The following is a 21,638-nucleotide window of genomic DNA, read 5'->3' on the forward strand; positions in this document are numbered from 1 at the left end:
CCAGGGTGGAGGTTGTCCTGCAGGGCTTTGAAGGAAGGGCCCTCTTTGTTTTCCAGCCCACAGCCGCGGGAGGACAGAGGTGAGCTGCCACTGCTTCATCCAGGGGCGGCAGGTGCTCGTAACCCTTCTCTTCAGCGCCGTCCACAGTCGTGAGGGCTGAACGGTGCGTGGTGTGCAGGCGGGCAGAGTAGGGGGCGCGCCATGACTTAGTCAGCTCCTCGTGTACCTCGGGGAAGAACGGGGCAGCACGTTGGCGAGGGGCCTGGCGTCTTCCCGGCAGGAACCACTCATCCAAAAAGAAAAGAAAAGAAAGCAACCCGCGAGTGCAGAGAGGCCAGACTCATGCACTCGCAGTGCGGGCATGAAGCCTCGGTGAGCGCGGCTTCCGCATGGGGCTTACCCAGGCATCCGACGCACTCATCGTGTCCATCGTTGTCCTGCAGAGGGGCTCTGCAGGTGTCACAGAAGTGACGCGGCATTTGAAACAACGCCGGCGCCGTGAAAACGGCGATTGGGGGGCTCTTTTAGAGCGGCGAGGGCCGCGGAAGCTCTTTTAGAGCGGACAAATCCGCTTGAAAAAATGCTCTTAGAGCGGTATTGAACTGCGAGGAAACGCTCTCAAAGGGGGCGCCGGATGGCGGCAGGAGACGGCTGAGACGGCAGCCGGAAACAGGAAGCAGGCGGCGGGCGTCTAGCAGGCGGCGGGCGCTCGGGGCAGCAGTCCACGAGGGCGCCGGCGCTGTCGTCGTCCGGCGGCTCAGCTGGGTCCGCTGCGGGGCCTCTTCAACGGCGGCGAGATCTGCTTCTTCCAGGCGGCGAGCTTCTTCGGCTTCAGCACGGAGATCAGCGAAGAGATGTGTAGTCATCGCTGAAGGAGAAAGGACTGAAATCCTATGGCGAAACGCCGGCTTATATAGCACTAAACCCCGCCCCTTTCGGCGGGAATATTCACGCGTTTTGTCACCATAGGCCGCGCAGCTATGCCGCGCCGTCATTGGTTCAACAACTTCTCATGAGTGAACCAATGACGCTGCAGTTACACTGCGTTATTGAAAAAGGCTTCAGTGACGGGGAAAAAGGGAGACTTTTCCCCATACGCAGTACGAGTGAAGTATCGAAAGGGAACTGACTTTGTGTAACATTTGTACCAAAAATATGTTTTTGTATTTTTTCCTTTGTGGTCCTTTGGTGTGCCTTTATTGACGAAAGAGTCACTTGCAACATTAGACGATGGAATGTGGCTGAATGACATTGTCATGGACATTGTATTGAGGTAATTCTTTTGAAGCATCATAAAACTACAAATCATAATATTCTTAGCAATAATTTTATAATAAATCTTTCTAGGTCTGTTCATGATGAACTAGGACGTCATAAAAGGCAGAAATCTTTGATCTACCCAGTGCATTTTTACAATAAATTGAAAAACAGGTAGGAGTTACTGATATGTTAAGAAAGATCATTAAATTCATAAAAAGGATCATTTAATTAATTTGAATTACACTGCAAGTTTATCTTTATATATGTTTGTAGATTATCATGCTACAGTATCTAGCATTGCATGGGCTTTGAAGAAGCCATGTACTGTCATAGTTATATATTGAATCGTATTATTTAAAAAATTCTGTAACCATATGATTTATCATGTCATCTATGCAATTGTAGTGGATTTTCAGGTGTCATCAACTGGACAAAACATGAGGACATTTTTCGAAAGGACTATCTTTTGATAGTCGAGAATGTTCTTGGGTGAGAACTTTACATTATTTGCTGGTTGTTATGACTTATTACACAGCTAAGATATGACTGGTCAGGCGCACCTTCTTGCAGTCTGTTGATTCTTAGTAACAACACCTGTTGGGGTTTATTATGCAATAACCAGTTGAATGTACTTTTCATATTACATATTACATGTCCATATAAATGTTTATAATAAAGGAAGTGATTGTGCCCCTTAAAATAGTAGCACTGTGTATGGCATATGCAATTATCAAAACTTAACTTACTTATATTGTCTATTCATGTTTTTCAGAAACCACTGGAGACTCATGATTGTGTACTTCCCTGGAAACGAAGAAGTGGAACATATCAAAAGGGGGCGAAAACTGGTGCAATCAAGGAGGTAGATATGTATGTTACATTGGGGTAATTACATTCGGTACTATTGCCCCTACTATGGAATAATGCTGCTACTTTTAATCATTTACCTAACATTTATAATATTCAATTTCTCAGTGTTTAATCAGTTGTGTTGTACATTTAGGCCTTGCATTTTAATGCTAGACTCCCAATCTGGGCAAGTGAGTGACAGCATGGATGTGTTTCAAAACATTCGAAGGTTGGTTCTGTTTTATTTTTATGTAAACACAGCTCAAAATCCTAACATTTTTTTTTTTTTTTTTTTTACTCATTTTGTTTTAAACATGCATGCCTTTCTTCTATGGAACACAAAGGAGGAATTTTAAATGATTACATGGGATTAGTCATGACTATAACAGTGACAATTATAAGTATGTTGGCTTTTGAACTCCATATAGCATGTAAAAGGACCACAGGATTAGTTATGATGAAAAGTTGCAAAGTAGTAGTCATTACCCATTTATTGTATATCAAGTCTTCTTAAACCATACATTAAATTTGTAACAGTAAGAGATCAAATTGAATTATAATTTTACTATCAGCAACCTTGAAAAGTCGATAATGATCAGTAAACAATAATCTTAGTTTCCTAGCTGTCCTGTTAATTTTATAAAGTAACAGCTGTCCTGTTAAAGTGATAAAAAGTGCCGTCTGTTTGGCAAAACAAAGAATTAGAGTGTGGTCCACAGACACTTTTATTACAGTCTAAGGCTGTCACAGAGATAGATGTAATTTCAGGACTGTTCATTCTCTATTATAAAGCTTGAAATAATTAAGCTTTATAATGACAATTGCCATTGACTGAGAAGGACAATCTTCAAAGATGACAATGTTCTCATGTTGTGTTCGGCAGAAGAAACTCATTTAAAGTTCATGAGGGTGATTAAATGATTGATAAAGGATATATTTTTTATTTTAGGGCGAGCTATCCCTTTAAGATATGAGTAAGCGTAATGTTGCAAAACCAGGACAAGAAGCTGTCATAGAGATATACATTTAATACGATTTTTTTTTCTTTCAGTTACTTAACAGAAATGTGGAAAAACACAAGAAAAACACCCCGGATATTTTCTGCAGAGTCTATGCCAGCCCTGAAATTGAGGGTACCTGAACAGCAAGGAAACACTTCTGAGTGTGGCATATTTGTATTACTAAATTTTATTATTAAATTTCTGAAGGTAAGTTCTGAAAGTAAAAAGTAAAATCATGGCACTGTGCATGTCACTAAAAGAAAACAAATGATTAATGTTTCAATTCCTTCCTCTAGGATCCTCCCAAAGAACTAATCAATGAGCTTGACTGTACATCCTGGTTTACACTGGCCGATGCATTTTCAAGGCGTGCGCAGATCAGGGACAAAATGCGAAGCAGTTTATAAGGTGTATTTTTTTTTTTTTTTTTTTATAATTTTTTTTATGAACATTACCGAATTCTTATGAAATTAATTCAGTTAAAATATCTAAAATCATGTGCCACTATTTTCTAAAATTTTAGGAAGTTATTTAAAATGCAGCATAGGGTGCACAAGCATAACATTCTGATGTTTTGATATGGCAGATGATATGTATTTAACTTGTGCTACATTAATCTTGTAATACTGGTGATTGACTGTGAGTTTTGCTTATGCAGCACAGAGAAGTGAAGCAGAGGAAAACAAAGCAGAAGAAAGAGAAAGTGAAGAAGAGCAAACAGTTAACGAGAGAGGGCAAGAGGAAAACATAGCCAAGAAAAGAAAAATAGAAGGTAGAGATGAAGAAAACATACCTGAGGAAAGAAAAGATGACAAAACAGCTCAGGGAGGAAACTATACAGTTCTGGGAAGGCTGTCAGTGCCAGGCACCAAAAGAAAATACACAGTGACTCAAGATGAACTGAAGAGGAGAATAAAGGCAGAAAACATGTCAAACAACATGTTGAGAAACTTGATTAGGGTTTGTATATACTCTAAACCTTATAGCAATTTGCTATACTTTTACAGAACAAAACATTTATAAAACATTAACATATTGGTTTACCCAAAGGTTCGTAAAGAGGATCTCCCTCAGGAGCTCAGAGAGCAAAGGCCAGTAAAAGCCAAGACAAAAATTTGCATATTCTCAGCTCTCAGTGAAGGGGAGGCCACAGATTTAGCCCAGGAGCTGGGAGCCATGCTTGGAAGGCATGTAAACCTAGGCATGCTTACAGGTGTTCCCAGTGCGCATGCAGACATTGCAAAGTAAGTTGCTTTCTGCATATGGATTTTTTTTATTTTTTATCTGCTTCTTGCTTACAAAACCTGCTTCTTGCTTACAAAACCTGCTTCTTGCTTACAAATCTGTCCATTTATGTTTACAGAAATACACTCTGCACTCTCCAGTCCTTGCTCCGAGAAAAATGGGAGAGGAATCTCCTTTTAGTCTGCTGACCCATACATTAGGACCCCGAATCATAGATGTTGTTATCTCATTTCACGTTTCACGTTCTTTTATATTTATTCATTTACTTTTCATTATTAATATTCTAAGTAAATCTATGTAACAGTATTCTGTTTATAAAGAAAAGTTCAATAAATACACATTTTAAATGTTTTGTTTTTCATGTTGTTAAGAGGACCAGCAGCCATTTGCATGCTGCAAAGTTTCGGAAGTGACAGCTACATGTAAATGCTGGAATCACTCTGCAAGGGACAGAAATATGACATGTTAAAATAGTAACGCATTAAAACAACGTAAAGGCAGACATTAGATTAATAGAAAAATATTCGCAGCACAATATGTTTTAAATTCTATTCCAATTATTGGTAAAAGTGATGACTTAAAAAATCTTAAATGTCTCACTTGTACACTGCTATGGTAGAGCCGTTTGCTTAGCCTACACCTGCACTTTACAAGAAGTAATTTCAGAAGCACCATCAGTGATTTGATTCTGGAACCGGGCCTGTGTAGAAATTCATTCCTACATTGTGGGGAAGCACTTCCCAACATCTATTTTAAATCATGGATCTGATGGCGGACAAATATGGACAATGATTCCGATAAGAGAATCATGCACAGGAGAAGTATATCCTCTTCAAACTTCTCTTTAATAGCACTTGTCAGGCAGTCAGTAATATCCATTTACAATATAATTGTGTGGAGTTATGGAAAGTTGTGTTGTGGTCTGTAAAACAATAAATGAATATAATATGAATACAATATTTCTGTACAAATGTCTCAAAGTATCAATAACTGATTAAAACAGTCATTACAAATGAATAATCAACTTTCAGATAATATATGAACCTTATATAAGATGATAAACATCAATACACGGCATGACGCAGCATATAATAACAAGGCACGTGTTAACTCAACGTGATCATACTGATGCGGCTGACAAGATTAGCGTCTATCCGCGATCGCGCCGCGATCGTCATTTGCATATCTCAAACACTCGCCAAACATCTGACATTTACAATAACAACTTGTTGAATAAACAATATTCACATGATTACTCACAATTTTGCATGAATGCACAACACTGAACAATATCGGGAAGAGCGCGGCTGGAGCTGGCTCTCGCATCAGTCTGATGGAAGTAGCACGCTCATATCAGTCCGTCAGAAACCGTTGTGTATTTTCCGTTCCGGGATGGGCTTTCTGACACAGCCGCCCCCAATTATCTGTCAGGATAATTGTATTTGTTAAGAAAGTCCGTCCGGAGGGTTTGTATCATCATCTGTCATTTGGGGGAGTTGAATTAGTTTCACAACAGGGCGTGTGTACATCTTGTCTCTGACTTGGACTTTGGCTGTCCGAACCTTCCCATCGGGCCCTGCATAGGTCTCTGCCACGGTACCCACAGGCCACAGAGCTCGTGGTAGTTGATGATCAATTAGGAGGACCACATGTCCCACTGCCAACTCTTTGCCATCCAGTCTCCACTTCTGTCTGCCCTGTAGTTCTGGTAAGTAGCAGCGGATGAAAGCGGTCCAGAACTGATCAGCCAATACCTGGCTATGTCGCCACCTGCGTTTCCCCAAGAGCTCACATGAGTCATAAAGGACTTGTGGCAATGAAGCATCACGGCGTCCCATGAGTAACATATTTGGAGTCACGGGATCCAGGTCTGCAATGTCCGATGAGACATAGCCAAGCGGCTTGGAGTTGAGTATGCCCTCAACCTCCACTAGTAGTGTTTGCAGGACAGATTCAGTCACAGATTGTTCTCGTAGAATGACTCGCAAGGCAGCCTTAATTGATTTCACTTCTCGCTCCCATGTTCCGCCGAAGTGAGGGGCACTCGGTGGGTTATAGCGAAACTGGATCTGCTGTTTAGCCAGCTGTGTCTGAAGTTCAGGAGCCATTTGACTAAAGCTGTCCTTTAACTCATGATCGCCTCCAGTGAAGTTTGTGCCATTGTCACATAATAACTCGAAAGGCTTCCCTCTACGGGCTATAAAGCGTCGTAAAGAAAGGAGGAAGGCATCAGTGTCCAAGTGTTCAAGGAGATCAAGATGTAAACATCTGGTTGTTAAACACTTGTATAAAATCCCCCATCTCTTTTCTTGGCGCCGGCCTATCTTTACATGAAAGGGCCCAAAGCAGTCTACACCGGTGGAGTAGAATGGTGGTTTGAAGAGGCGTAACCTACAGAGTGGGAGGTCAGCCATCTGTGGATTCTGTGGCTTGGCGCGCCAAAACTGGCAATCCTGACAGGAATGTTGGTGTTTGCGTACAGCTTCACGGCCTCTAAGCACCCAGAATCTACGGCGTAGCTCTGCTAGAACTCGCTCTGCACCAGGATGATGGAGTTGTTGATCTATGTCTTGAATGAGTAGCTTTGTGACCTGATGTTTAGGGTCTAGGACAATTGGGTGGATGGTATCGGAAGGCAGGGTTTCGATTTGACGAAGTCGTCCACCCACTCTGATAAGACCAGTATCTTTATCATACTCTGGAGCGAGAGAGCTCAGCCGACTGTCTGTTGGAATGGACTGACCAGCTTTCAAAGCTCTGAATTCGTCTGGGAATGAATCAAGCTGTGCCTGTGCTAAGAGAAACTTCTCTGCCTGAATAAACTTTGAGGCTTCACCAGCGGCGTCAGTATTGGCCGCCCCATCACAGGAATCGACAGCAGCTTGAACTAGCTCCTTCCAGGTTCTGAACTGACTGAGGTCTGAAAGCACTGGACTAGGAACAGTGACTGCTCCAACAAAGAATGACCTTTTCATCTCACTAAGGTCAGGCTCAGTGCCTGTGCTGGGTATTAATGGCCACATATCCAGTGATTCAGTCAGAAAGGATGGCCCAGATCTCCATTGGTGAGAGCTTACTAACTCTGTTAAGGTCAGACCTCTGTTGATGTGGTCAGCTGGGTTTCGAGCGGAGTCAACATACCTCCACCTAGTAACATCTGTCAAAGTCTGAATCTCGGCTACTCGTGACCCCACAAACACCTTGTATCGGCATGACTCCGACATTAACCAATGCAACACAGTAGTGGAATCAGTCCAATATGTAACTTGGTTTATGGGAAGGGTCAGTTCAGCCTGTATCACTTTGGCCATCTGGGATCCAGAAAGCGCAGCGCACAGCTCTAGACGTGGCATGGATAGGCATTTACGTGGGGCCACTCTAGACCGAGCTAGGACAAAAGTGACATGGACTTTCTCACTGTTGTCTGTGATCCGAAGATAGGCCACGGAACCATATACCTTCTCCGAGGCGTCACAAAAGACATGCAACTCCCTAATGGTGGAAGGAGTGTCTGATTTGCCAGGAGCATAAGGTCGGGGGAATTGTACTTCGGTGATACTGGAAAGCTCTGCGACCCATGTGGACCATTTCTCACGCAGATGTAGGGGTTCGATAGGGTCATCCCAGCTGAGGTTGTGTTTCCAAAGATCCTGAATAAGAATCTTAGCCCTTGTGGTGAATGGTATGATAAAACCCAAAGGGTCGAATTGGCTTGCTAAAGTTTTATACAGATTTCTCATGGTGGGCTGAACAGGCTCTGCTAAGCGGTTCTTATACCCGAGGGTGTCATCAAGGCAATTCCACTGTAGACCGAGGGTAGGTTCCTGCATGTCTGTGCCACTCTGAGACAACCAGCACTCACTACTAGCTGATCTGGCTTCCGATGGGAGGTGCTTGAGAGTGGATGGTATATTGCTCGCCCACTGTCTGATCTCAAATCCTCCCTGTAGCAAAGACTGACGCAATCCATCTATTATGGCTCTGGCCTCACCTTGGTCAGGAGTGCTGTGAAGACAGTTGTCGACGTAGAATGAGTTCTCCACGATTTCAGCTAAGCCAGCCATGGTGTCTTTGTGTTGCTGGGCATGATACTGAAGAGCATAAATGGCGCAGCACGGGCTGCAGGTCGTACCAAAGGGAAGTACCTGCCACTCGTAGATGTCTGGGTCAGCTTCCCTATCCATGTTCCTCCAGATGAATCGCAGCACTGACTTGTCACCAGGTAAGAGACGTACTTGGTGGAACATGCCTTTGATGTCCCCACTCACTGCAACGGCATGTTGCCTGAACCTCAGTATGACGCCTAGCAAAGATGGACCCAGAGTTGGCCCTGGAAGGAGTTGTTCATTTAAGCTTTGACCATGGTACTGGAAGGAACAGTTGAAGACTATTCGGTCCTTCCCGTTATGATGCACCATGTGGTGCGGAATGAACCATGACTCTGCGGACTTGTCTGCCTCCTCTGGTGTTATCTTGGCAATATAGCCTGCTGATTCAAGCTTTTGAATTTCAGAACAGTAAGTTTGAGCTTGCTCAGGATTCTTGGCCAGCTTTCTTTCTATGTTTCTAAGAGTGGAGAGCACAGCCTCTTTGCCTGCATGCAGCAAGGTGATAGGAGTACGCCTTAATAGCGGAGTAGCATATCGTTGGATACCATTCACGTCTACTCTGACAGTAGCAGACTGCAAGAGGTTATAGCATTGTTGGTCTTGTTTTGATCTTGTGATCAACTTTTCATTGTATGGCAAGGTGTCAATTTGCCACAAACGCTCCACATGCTGATACAGCTCGTCACGTGTTGGGGCTGTCATAATATGAAGGCATTGTTGCTGGCCTTTAGGGGGCTGAATTGGACACATTGGGCCTTGCAATACCCAACCAAGCTTGGTACATATGGCAACAGGGCCACCCTCTGTTCCGCTACGCACTGGCTGAATCGGAGTCAGGAGGTGGGGCATATCAGACCCTATGAGGAGTAAGGGTTTGACTTTGTCTACGGGTTGTAGTGGTAGACCTTTCAGGTGCCGATATGCTTTCTGAAGAGCTGCCACAGGGTAATTGTGTTCAGCAAGACATAGACCAGAAGCAGTAAAGGCATTACGAATGACATACCTCTCTGTTGGTTTGGTGATGGGAGAGACCTCCAAGGTTACTGTGTACCCTTCAAGTTTGGTATGACTTTGTTGGATTGTCTGTAGAGGGAGAACTTCTGGAGCTCCATTTAGCCCAAGCTGCTGAATTACTGGAGGAAAGATGATGGTTCTTTCAGAGCCATCATCTAGGACAGCATGAGCTTCAATTGCTTGGCCACCACTGTGCAAGAGAACTTTGACAACTTTAAGCATAACTTTCTGTGAGCGATTGGGCCTATCAAGATAGATCAGTGTGGATGGCAAACTCACCATAAGCACTGCTCGGGAAGTATCTTTGACAGACTCGTGTAGGACAGTAAGGTGCAATTCTTTGCAGACTTTGCAGGGCCGCTTAAGGTTACAGGAGTCCACTGGATGATTTCGGCCACATTTCCAACAACGTTTACCTTCTGTGATCCAGGTGACGATCTGTGTGGTGGTCAGCCTCTTGAATTTATCACAGGAGTTGAGATAATGATCTTGGTTGTTGCAATGAGGACAATAGGGCTTTGGCTTGGAGCTGACTTTCGCCTGCGCAGGTTCAGAGGGCTTGGCATTTTTCTCTGATGTCAGAAGTACAGGTGTCGACCGCTCCCGATAAGGTGTGGTTCCCTTGTTCTTGCTATGTGACTTGGTTGTGTCAGATTGAAACATGGCAGCAGCTCGACTAGAGATACGCTTTGCTTGTGACTTTGTTTGTAACCAAGCTGCCAAGTCGGGGAGGGTGTAGGTTCTATCTGTACCAGTCTGAAGAATACCATGGCTTAGACAGTATTCTACAAAGCCATCTCGGTAAGCGGGTGACATCTTTCCCAGAAGGCGGTCTACATGAGAACCACACATAAGCTCATATCCATTCTGACCCTCCAGAGTCCTTAACATGCCTACCAGGGATTGAACAGACAAGGCAAACAAGTCAAATGCATTGGTATCACCCATTCTGAGAGGCGGAGTACTCATGATAGCACCTAATTCTGCTTGCACAAGCTGCCTTGGCTGGCCATACTTCTCCTGCAAAGCCTGCAATGCTGCGGTGTATGGTTGTGGGTGGTGCATATATGCCTTAGCCAACTGTTGAGCGCTAGCAAATTTCAGATGACTCAGCAACACTTGATATTTGTACTGCTCGCTAATGTGAGTATGGTGGCTTAATAGATTATCCAAGGCCAATTTTAACAAAGCAAAGTCACTTTCGGTGCCACTCTCAAACACTGGTAGTGTGGGGCGAGGGATACCATAAGCAGCTGCCATCAGAAGCTCTGTCCCGGGTTGAGGCAAGTAACCAGTTTGAGGAACAGATGCATTTGGATAGGGATGAGGGCCGATGGGTGTTTTATGTGATACTGTCACTTGCTGCTGTGTGGCTGAAAAGGGATTAGTCTGACCCATAGGTGAGGTTACCTGGCTTGGTAACAGAGTATTCACATTTGAGGATGATGCAATGGTTGCGACAGGGGGTACAGTCTGTGACACCAGGACGCCATCTGTGTGTGATGTCACTGCTGGTTGCATAGGGTTTAACGAGGGCAGTGGCAGTGAGACTGGGCTGGCCTGCTGTGGAACAGGTGACATGTTTTCCACAGGGTATGCGGCTTGTGGTCTCCCTTGGACTTGAGTGACTGCACACGGGAACTGCGCTGTGAGAACTGGAGCTTGTGTAGGCATAATCGCTTGTAATGGTAAGGGAGAAGTTTTAGGTGTTGACTGAACTGTGTGCAAGTCTCTTAATGTGCTCTGTGCCTCTGGAACAGTCTGTGTGGCTTGCATCACTGAAGTTGAGGGGCAGGGAGACTGCTGACATACAGGTGAGAGGGCTGAGCTGGCATGAAGGAACCGAGGTGGTGGCCCAGTTGTGTCAGGTGATGCTTGGGTCTCTGGATCAGTCAAACTTGTATCTTTGCTGAGTAGGGAACACACCAGCTTGGCCACTTCTAGATCAGTTTCTGCTTTTTTCAACTTGCGGCGTCGTTCTAACTGGTTAGATAAGGCCTCCTTTGCCATAAGAGCCTCTTCCTGAGCCCGCTGAGCCTCTTTAGCTTGGGTTTGCAGTCTCTGATATTCCTTTTCTGCCAGTGCGTCCTCCTGTATTTGGTGAAGTAGCTCGTCATACTGCCGCTGTTTGATTCTCTCCTCCACTATGGCTGCCTGACTGCTTGTGAGAGCAGAAGTAGCTGACACACCAGAGATAATGGAATGACAACTGGATCTGGAATGAGAGCTGGCTTTACTATGGGACGTTTTCCTCGATTGGCTCTTATGTTGGCTGTGACAGCGAGAAGAAGCGATTGGAGGAGGGTCCACTGGAGGTATGTAGCCAACCTCATAGTCACCCAGATGAGAAGGCAGTTTACTCTGTCTTTTGGGTCTTATCCACAGTCTCTGATGCATCACTAGCTGCAGTGTCCATATTGTTTGCTGTTGCCAGATCCGGCTCGAAGGACCAATTTATGTGGGGAAGCACTTCCCAACATCTATTTTAAATCATGGGTCTGATGGCGGACAAATATGGACAATGATTCCGATAAGAGAATCATGCACAGGAGAAGTATATCCTCTTCAAACTTCTCTTTAATAGCACTTGTCAGGCAGTCAGTAATATCCATTTACAATATAATTGTGTGGAGTTATGGAAAGTTGTGTTGTGGTCTGTAAAACAATAAATGAATATAATATGAATACAATATTTCTGTACAAATGTCTCAAAGTATCAATAACTGATTAAAACAGTCATTACAAATGAATAATCAACTTTCAGATAATATATGAACCTTATATAAGATGATAAACATCAATACACGGCATGACGCAGCATATAATAACAAGGCACGTGTTAACTCAACGTGATCATACTGATGCGGCTGACAAGATTAGCGTCTATCCGCGATCGCGCCGCGATCGTCATTTGCATATCTCAAACACTCGCCAAACATCTGACATTTACAATAACAACTTGTTGAATAAACAATATTCACATGATTACTCACAATTTTGCATGAACGCACAACACTGAACAATATCGGGAAGAGCGCGGCTGGAGCTGGCTCTCGCATCAGTCTGATGGAAGATATGGAAGTAGCACGCTCATATCAGTCCGTCAGAAACCGTTGTGTATTTTCCGTTCCGGGATGGGCTTTCTGACATACATATTAATTTCTTATTAGATTTACGCTTAGCTTTATAGTATCGTTTATTAGAGAACATTATCCAACACTGACGGGCAAGACAGAAACAGGTGAAATTCCAAATCCGTCGGCTACTTCAGCACCAAGGACAGCATCATGGATTTATCATTTAGTGTTTTTGGAATAAAATTGCTAGTGAATTCATTTGTATGTTGCATTTCACTGATGTAGCCTACATTTTTACGGTTGAGATGTTAGGTAGAAACTTAATTCGTTATAAATCTTGAAATACTTTGGACCACAGACTTAGGTTTGGTCAAAAACGAAATCAAAGCCAAATATCTGAACGAGTTGTGTTCCAAAGGTTAGGCTGATATCTCAAAAAAAAAAAAAAAAAAAATCAGTAAGATTTTTTTTGGGTGCAGTATCAAACTCTTCCACTAGATGACATCCAGGCTCCATTGGTGACCATATAAGGACTCTTCCATTTCCATATAATAGTTTTAGTGATCTGAACAATATTTGCATACTTTTCATACTGTTTATGAAGTAGACATCCTATTTAGAATAGCATGGGCAGTTTGGCAGTATTTGATTTGAATTCTTTCTCTAACAAACACAAAAAGCTCAACGTTTATAGCTCACCGCTGCATTACAAATGGAGAATCTATCATTTTTTTCTGCTTTTTCTCAAAAATAGAAAGAATATTATCTTTTAAACTCTTGGCATGAAAATAAACTGAGGTTTATACCAATCTTTAATTATTTTTCACGTTAATCACTAATTCAAATTGTGTGAAATATTTATTCCTTATGTAAATTATTTATTTCCTTGTGTGAGAATTATTTATTTCTTGTTGCAAATTAATATATTACTGCTCCTCTGTAATTTGTTTGTAAATCAGTCCCAAAATTTGAAAACTACAGTTTGTAAGCTTTCAAATATAGTTTGTCAATATTACTTACGATATTATTGTTTTATGGCAAACATCCCACCGTTTAGGGGTTAACATACAGGAATGCATCAAATTTTATAACATCATCATACACTTAATTCAGAATCAGTACATTACAGTTTTTCTCAATCAATTTGACACATTTCTCCAAACTCAGATCACTGTTCTCAAAACACTTAACACAGTTATCTGAACACTTTGTAATTGTCCTAAACGGTTTGTAAGTTTTCATTCATTTTACACGAATTGCAAATCATGTGAATCCTTTTCTCAAAACACTATGCACAAAGTTCTCAAACTTTTTCATAATAGTTAATACATCCAATCAAAAATGTAATAAATCAGGAAAAAAACGATCACAGCTTTTTTATTATTGGCTTTACAAAATTCCCAAACATTTATGTACCATTTGGCCAAACACAACAAACAAAACTCTGGAATTTGTCATATTATCAAATGCATGTGGTATGTTTTCAGTAAGCCCCAAACTGATATCTGCTTGATTATAGTTTTTCTCAATCGATTTGACACATTTCTCCAAACTCAAGTCACTGTTCTCAAAACAGATAACACAGTAATCTGAACACTTTGTAATTGTCCTAAACAGGTTGTAAATTTTCCTTCATTTCATGCAAATTTTAAATCACATGCATCATTTTCTTAAAACACTGTGCACAAAATTCCCATGTTTTCACAGTAGTTCATACAGCCAACCAAAATTTTAATTTATCAGGCGAAAACAGATGCAGCTCTTTTTATTGGTTTTACAAAAATCCCAATCATTTGTGCACCGTTTTTCCAAACACAACAAACAAAACTCTGTTTGTTAAAATCGCAGTTGTACTTGGAATGATCTCAATTAGCTCCAAATAAATATCTACTGAGTACACACAACACAGGAAATGCAAATTAAAAAACTATAAAAGGGGAAAGAAAAACAACAACAAAAAAGGAAGAATGGGTAAAGGAAGAAATGTAAGAGTGAGAGGCTTTGGAAGGGATAGAGGAAGGGTAATACTGAGAGGGAGGGGAAGAGAAGAGGTAGAAAGAGATGAGGGGAAAAGGAATAGGAAGAGGAGATGGAGCAAGAAGAGTTGAGGATGTAGGGGAAGCCAGAAGAGCTGAGTATGTAGGAAGACGAGAAGATGGAGGAGAGGGAGAAGATATGGTAGAATGGAAGGCAATGGTATTAGAGCAAGAGAAGAAAATATTAGAAGACATGGACAAAGGGAAAGAGAAGGGCAAGGTTTAAGAAGAAGGAGGAGAGGTAGAAGAATAGGGTACAGACAAGTTTCAAATGAAATCAGAGCCAACCTAATTGACCATGTCTGTGTCATAAATTATAGTTTTTCCTTGAGAGAAGCTGGACAGATAGTTCAGCTCAATATAAACTTTGTCAATGTCCCTGGTCAACAAATGCTCCAATCCACTGGTGGTGTGGCACACAACACTGTCTTGGGGCCACATAACACAGAAAGGCTTTCCAACTTTCCACAGGGTGATCAAGAGCAAACTGGGCGAAATTGTGGGACAATATGGGACAATAATGGGACAATATCCACTTTCACCATTCAGCACAGGTACAAGAGTGGTTTGAGCATCACCCACATTTCATGATGGTGATCCTTCCAGCATATTCTTCTCTTGGATATAGAAAGCATATGATCACAACCCTTACAACCAAGTAAGTCTTCTTCAAGTGATGGAAGAGGCTTGTGGAGAAGTTGAGGCACAAGGATGGATCCAACATTCACTGCTTTTTTTCCCATGATGCATGACTTGTGAAAATGTATGCTGAGATGTTGATTTGCCATTCTTTGGCCAGATGTAAATGAGAGGCAAGATCTATAAAGTTCATTGATTCAATGATTACAGTACATTTATTTATTTACTCATTTACTCACAATTGCATTATGTAATAGGGAAAATATAAAAGGGAAAGTATACATAGAGCAAGAAAATATGCAAGAGAAGTGGGAAATAAAGAGGCGTAAGTGAAAAGGTGATGGTGTGGGTAGAGGAAGGGGTGTAATGAGAAGGAAAGGAAGAGTGGAACATAGAAGGAGATTATATGAGGAGAGAGGAAGAAGTAAAAAAGGAGGATTGGAGAAGAGCTGAGAACAGCGGAGGGCACTGGTGTAGTGGAAAGAGCAAGAGGAGAAATTGTAAGAAGACATGGACATAGTGAAAGTAGACAGCAGGGTGGAAGGGGAGGGAGGAGAAGTGGATTTGAAATCAGAATTACTCTGTGTTTCTGAATCCTGGACCTGGGGAGCCCTATTTGAGGGTATGGGGGATTTTGGATTCAGCCCCCACATTTTATTTTTTGTTTATAAGAAATTCAAGATAAAATACTTTGGCATTATGTTATGTTTGAATATTTATATAATCAAATTTTATAAATTTTTGTAGTTTTAAAGTTGTTGAGATAATTGAAAAACATTTGCTCAGCAATTTGTATGTTCTCAAATGTCAGGGTGGCACAACTGCAAATATTTTATTATCAACTAACAAAGTAATAACCTTAAGCCTAATGCAACGTCCAGAGGACCCCAAAAGATCATTGTGGCAGAGTGAAAAGGGCTGTAGATATCTCTCAAATACTGATAAAAACAGCTAATTTCATGTATGGGTAGATATATTTACAAATATTTGGTTGTACCACCTAACAAAAAAGTAAAAAAAAAAAAAAAGAAGAATAAATTTAAATACTTTGAAATGTTATGTAACAACTGAATCTTGTTTAAACACATTGTTCATGACTCAAAAATATGCATTACATCAGTTTTTAAAGATTTTTTTTAAAAAAATACTGTTTTGAAGCTTTATTTACTGAATTACTCATATAACAAAACCTGTTGGAAAAACATTACAATGTATTTTTGTGTATAAGTGTATTTGTACATCCACAGCTGAAATCAATAGACAATATGCCTGTAGTTTTGATGTTAGTATTTACTTTTAATAAATGCATTACTAGAAAAAAAATGCTCAAGTTGAACTGTTGAACTGTTCTGCAAATGTAAGAGTGTGTTTAGCACTGTGTTAACTGTTTTGAGAGCAGGTACATTACTTTGGAGAAATGTGTCAAATCAATTGAGAAAAACTGTAAGTGAATGTGTCTGGGATAGAAATCGTGTATTGGATCCACACATTACTGTAGTTCTTAAAGTGACAGCCTAATAAAACATTCAGTAGAATCAGTATACGTTTTATTCATACAGTGAAGAATACACAGTTTTATTTTTCTTACTTGAATGCTGCTTTTAGGTATACCTACTGTACATGGAAATTTTAAAGCAGTTTATTTCATTTGTATCTTTCTTTTATTGTATTTGTGCTTGTTTTTTTTTCTATGCAGATGTTATTCTTTGCCTTCTACAAAATAAAAAAAACATGATTCAAGGAAAAAAGTTATAAAGTTATAAAGTTATAAAGTTTATAAAAAAGTTATAAAGATGGATGTGTGATATAGTGCAAGAATACGGATGTAATATTGCAAAAAAATTATATTTTTATGCAAAAGATAAACAACTTAAGCTCATTCAAGAACATTTGTCACCATGTCGTTTTACAAAATAATAATTATTATTAATAATAATAATAATCTTTACAAACAAATTTCTTGGTTAGTGAGGCACTACAATATAAGTGAATGGGATCAAATTTTGGCCATAGGGTCAGCCATCAAACACTGAACTGGTCTAGATCCAAAAAGCAACAGTATAAACACAAAGGGGTCTGAGACCACATTCCTACTTACAGTTTTTTTTATTCGCTTTGGTACTATTTTCACATCTAAGGTGTACATTTTCAAAACTCTTGTGTGGCAGTCCCCAGAGGAAAGGAAAATCAAACATGAGATGTCCTTCTCAACTCACATCTTTCTCCTAGACAGAAATGAGATCAAGTGAACATCAAACTGAGACATAAGGCTAAGTCTCCTGCTTCTCACATGTTTCTCCTGAGACAAAAAATGACATTCTTTCATGTTTGTCCCCTCTAAAGCTTCATAAGAGATCTCTGTAACATCACTCACTGTGCTCAGATTATTCTCCATAACCAGAGACACTCACACTCCCACATTTATCTCCTCTAAAGCTTCATAAGAGATCTCGGTAACATCACTCACTGTGCTCAGATTATTCTCCATAACCAGAGACACTCACACTCTCACATTTATCTCCTCTAAAGCTTCATAAGAAATCTCAGCTACATCACTCACTGTGCTCAGATTATTCTCCTTAGATAGAGACACTCACATTCTCACATTTATCTCCTCTAAAGCTTCATAAGAGATCTCGGTAACATCACTCACTGTGCTCAGATTATTCTCCTTAACCAGAGACACTCATATTCTCACATTTATCTCCTCTAAAGCTTCATTAGAGATCTCAGGTGCATCACTCACTGTGCTCAGATTATTCTCCTTAGATAGAGACACTCACATTCTCACATTTATCTCCTCTAAAGCTTCATAAGAGATCTCGGTAACCACTCACTGTGCTCAGATTATTCTCCTTAACCAGAGACACTTACATTCTCACATTTATCTCCTCTAAAGCGTCATAAGAGATCTCGGTAACATCACTCACTGTGCTCAGATTATTCTCCTTAACCAGAGAAACTCACATTCTCACATTTATCTCCTCTAAAGCTTCATAAGAGATCTCAGCTACATCACTCACTGTGCTCAGATTATTCTCCTTAACCATAGACACTCACATTTATCTCCTCTAAAGCTTCATAAGAGATCTCGGTAACATCACTCACTGTGCTCAGATTATTCTCCTTAACCATAGACACTCACATTTATCTCCTCTAAAGCTTCATAAGAGATCTCGGTAACATCACTCACTGTGCTCAGATTATTCTCCTTAGATAGAGACACTCACACTCTCACATTTATCTCCTCTAAAGCTTTATAAGAGAGCTCGGCTACATCACTCACTGTGCTCAGATTATTCTCCTTAGATAGAGACACTCACACTCTCACATTTATCTCCTCTAAAGCTTCATAAGAGATCTCGGTAACCACTCACTGTGCTCAGATTATTCTCCTTAACCAGAGACACTTACATTCTCACATTTATCTCCTCTAAAGCTTCATAAGAGATCTCGGTAACATCACTCACTGTGCTCAGATTATTCTCCTTAACCAGAGAAACTCACATTCTCACATTTATCTCCTCTAAAGCTTCATAAGAGATCTCAGCTACATCACTCACTGTGCTCAGATTATTCTCCTTAGATAGAGACACTCACACTCTCACATTTATCTCCTCTAAAGCTTTATAAGAGAGCTCGGCTACATCACTCACTGTGCTCAGATTATTCTCCTTAGATAGAGACACTCACACTCTCACATTTATCTCCTCTAAAGCTTCATAAGAGATCTCGGCTACATCACTCACTGTGCTTAGATTATTCTCCTTAGATAGAGACACTCACACTCTCACATTTATCTCCTCTAAAGCTTCATAAGAGATCTCGGCAACATCACTCACTGTGCTCAGATTATTCTCCTTAGATAGAGACACTCACACTCTCACATTTATCTCCTCTAAAGCTTCATAAGACATCTTGGTAACATCTTGCACCGTGCTCAGCCCTTACGAAACAATAATATATGGGAATATATTGAAAAATATATAATGTGACATATTACATAATACATTTCCAAATATTATAACCGGTGCTAATATATTCAATATACATCAATATAAGCATTGACAATATAGTATGTATTGAACATATAAATATATTTAGAATCAAAGACTAAAATAAATCTCAGATGTGATCTTTTATTGAGTAAATTGCATATAGAGGTTTCCACATAAATGTGAATTAATTTATACACATACGTATATATAGACTTATTCATGGAATGAGTCAAAGCAGATTTCTGGTTCCTTGCATGATTTGCATGAATATGAATATAGGGGGAGATCTGCTAGTATTTATTGTTGTATTACTTTGAATTTCAGAAGGGTTTGTGGTGTGTGTATATTCATGGAGTTACCGTGGTGCTGAAGAGTAGAGCCTGTATATAGAATAACGATTGGACAAACACTTGTAAGATATGATATGTTTAAAAAATAATGGCTAGGCACTTCTTACAGTGATTCCCTAAGTGCTTTAGTATAAGAAGGTGTGCTATTTTAAACTATATATGTTCGAAAATATAAAACATGTATGCAACAGTTCGTAGAGTTGGGAAGAAGAAGGTAGGAACCGGTGTAGATTTAAAGACTTTAATCCAAATAAATAAACAAACTGAAAGTAATGCGGTAAGCCCCTCATGGACAACTGCCACGCGCACACATAATAAAAGATAAACAAAACACAACGTAAAATCCAGGCCTGGTCCTCTATATTATTCTGTATTTTTAATTTACAATTATTTAATTTAAACATATTTATCCTTCATATATTAGGAAATATATTTTCTTTCCGTAAAGGTGGCTATTATTCTTAGCTAGAGAGTTAATTTTTCCATTTTATTTTAAACTCACAATCAAATTACATACATACATGATAATAAAATCCATTGATTTTACTACAGATATATTAAACAAAGAAAAATGTTATGTAGCAACCATAAAGAAATTGTATACAATTGTATACCATACCATTATTCATCTACAATTACAACAAATTCTTGTTGTGGTTATGCATTCATTCAATCAATCAATCCCTTTCCAATGTGTTTGGGAAATGTGATGCATATGCAATTCCTGGCATTGAAGACAAATTTAAAAACATTAGTTTGCTTAAAATATTTTCAAGAACTAGAACTTTTCTTTTTATAGGATTCTCAAGTAAGCTTACAATGTGAAAACAAGTTGCTCCTAAAAATACAATGTCCTGCTGGAGATCTAGTCCTGTGCATGACAATTCATTCACAAAAGCAAGATGTCTCTCATTTGAAAAATTGTCTCCATCTTTATAAAAGAAAAAGAAGTCAATTTGACCATAACATACTTCATTTCCATCATGAAATGTCACGGTGCAATTGTTTCTTCTTTTGGCTCTGACATACTGCTTTGAGGAATAGATAGTTCGGCCTATCTGAACTCTGCTAAATGCCTTCACAACATTACTATGTAAGCTATGTCCTAAAAACATTTCTAATGTAGACATGTCTGCGCAATCCAGCAAAAGATTGAAGGGAACACCCATTTCTTTCACTCTAAAGGCACCTGTGTTTGAAAAACAAAAATGACTTGTGTCATTTGTCATCTTGGCAATGAAATCAGCAGTGGTATTACCAATTTTGGTGGTTTGAGCAATATTTGGGAGACACTGAATAAGTTTCACTGCATTTACCATTTGTAGAGGAATATTTTGAGTTCCATGAATGAGACGAAGCAAATGTCCATTTTTGTCCTCAAAGTGAAAGCAAGAATGGGTCCACAAAGGTCCAAGAGCTCTAACACTGTGTGCTAAATTAACTAATAAGTGAACATTGGCTGTCAGGTATCTGTCACCATAAAGCTCATTCATCTGAGAACAAAACTTCCACAGAAGTTTCTCAGCGTGATCTATTTGTGCAAAGGTTATGGAATCCAAAAGAAGAATGAACATTGCTTCACTTAGCAGCAGAAAGTGATTGTAGTACACGTTTGCAAGAATACCTCGAAAAACTACTGGCCCAAAGAACAACAACATACACCGGTACTCTGAAGCTTTATAGTACATTCTGTGGACAGAAACAGAGCGAGGGAAACGTGTTTTAAATGGTGGTTGAATTTCACTCATGCGTTTGTCTACTTCACTAATTGATCTGACCATGCTAAAAGAACAGCGTGAGAATTCTGTGGAAAACCACAAATGCATCAAAAGTCGCATTACACCAAGAAGCACAGAATGCATGTAATCAACACCTGTGCCTAAGATCAAATCAAAGCTATTTACTGTGCTGAGGTATGTGGGACCCTTAACTCCACGCACTATGGTTTCTGAATCAAATGACAACTTGGCATCTTCCACAAATCTCGTATGAGTAACTGCAGGACCCTTTGGATTTTCAGTTTGAAAGGGGAAAGTATGCACATGTCCCCTTTCTCCTGT

General features: G+C 40.2%; 2 protein-coding genes across 3 annotated transcripts; one reads left to right on the forward strand and one right to left on the reverse strand.

The window, feature by feature from the left end:
* Window positions 1-1,121: 1,121 nt before the first annotated feature.
* LOC125277651 (probable ubiquitin-like-specific protease 2A) lies at window positions 1,122-4,677 on the forward strand. Of its 2 annotated transcripts, none has more exons than XR_007186959.1 (8): window positions 1,122-1,273; window positions 1,348-1,431; window positions 1,666-1,749; window positions 2,033-2,338; window positions 3,161-3,518; window positions 3,769-4,070; window positions 4,161-4,354; window positions 4,474-4,677. XR_007186959.1 is itself a non-coding variant. In XM_048206116.1 (8 exons), the coding sequence occupies exons 1-6, from the start codon at window positions 1,236-1,238 to the stop codon at window positions 3,339-3,341; spliced, it is 552 nt and encodes a 183-aa protein (XP_048062073.1). In that variant the 5' UTR covers window positions 1,122-1,235; the 3' UTR covers window positions 3,342-3,518; window positions 3,769-4,354; window positions 4,474-4,677. The 2 variants fall into 2 exon arrangements, 1 of the variants encoding a protein (XP_048062073.1); XM_048206116.1 differs by having other exon boundaries at window positions 2,033-2,122; window positions 2,264-2,338; window positions 3,769-4,354.
* A 387-nt stretch (window positions 4,678-5,064) lies between these two features.
* On the reverse strand, window positions 5,065-12,548 carry LOC125277426. Its single transcript, XM_048205769.1, has 3 exons — window positions 12,472-12,548; window positions 5,616-12,133; window positions 5,065-5,277 (listed from the first exon to the last, which is right to left on the reverse strand). The coding sequence occupies exon 2, from the start codon at window positions 11,873-11,875 to the stop codon at window positions 5,801-5,803; it is 6,075 nt and encodes a 2,024-aa protein (XP_048061726.1). The 5' UTR covers window positions 11,876-12,133; window positions 12,472-12,548; the 3' UTR covers window positions 5,065-5,277; window positions 5,616-5,800.
* Between the last annotated feature and the right edge of the window lie 9,090 nt (window positions 12,549-21,638).

The sequence above is a fragment of the Megalobrama amblycephala genome, linkage group LG10 (assembly GCF_018812025.1).
Source record: "Megalobrama amblycephala isolate DHTTF-2021 linkage group LG10, ASM1881202v1, whole genome shotgun sequence".
Lineage (NCBI taxonomy): Eukaryota > Metazoa > Chordata > Actinopteri > Cypriniformes > Xenocyprididae > Megalobrama > Megalobrama amblycephala.

Coding starts and splice junctions, on each gene's coding strand:
- LOC125277426 (XM_048205769.1), bottom strand. CDS start 11,875: ATGCATCAGAGACTGTGGATAAGACCCAAAAGACAGAGTAAACTGCCT.
- LOC125277651 (XM_048206116.1), top strand. CDS start 1,236: ATGTGGCTGAATGACATTGTCATGGACATTGTATTGAG. Junction 1,750..2,032: donor ATAGTCGAGAATGTTCTTGG/GTGAGAACTTTA, acceptor CATGTTTTTCAG/AAACCACTGGAGACTCATGA. Junction 2,339..3,160: donor GTGTTTCAAAACATTCGAAG/GTTGGTTCTGTT, acceptor TTTTTCTTTCAG/TTACTTAACAGAAATGTGGA.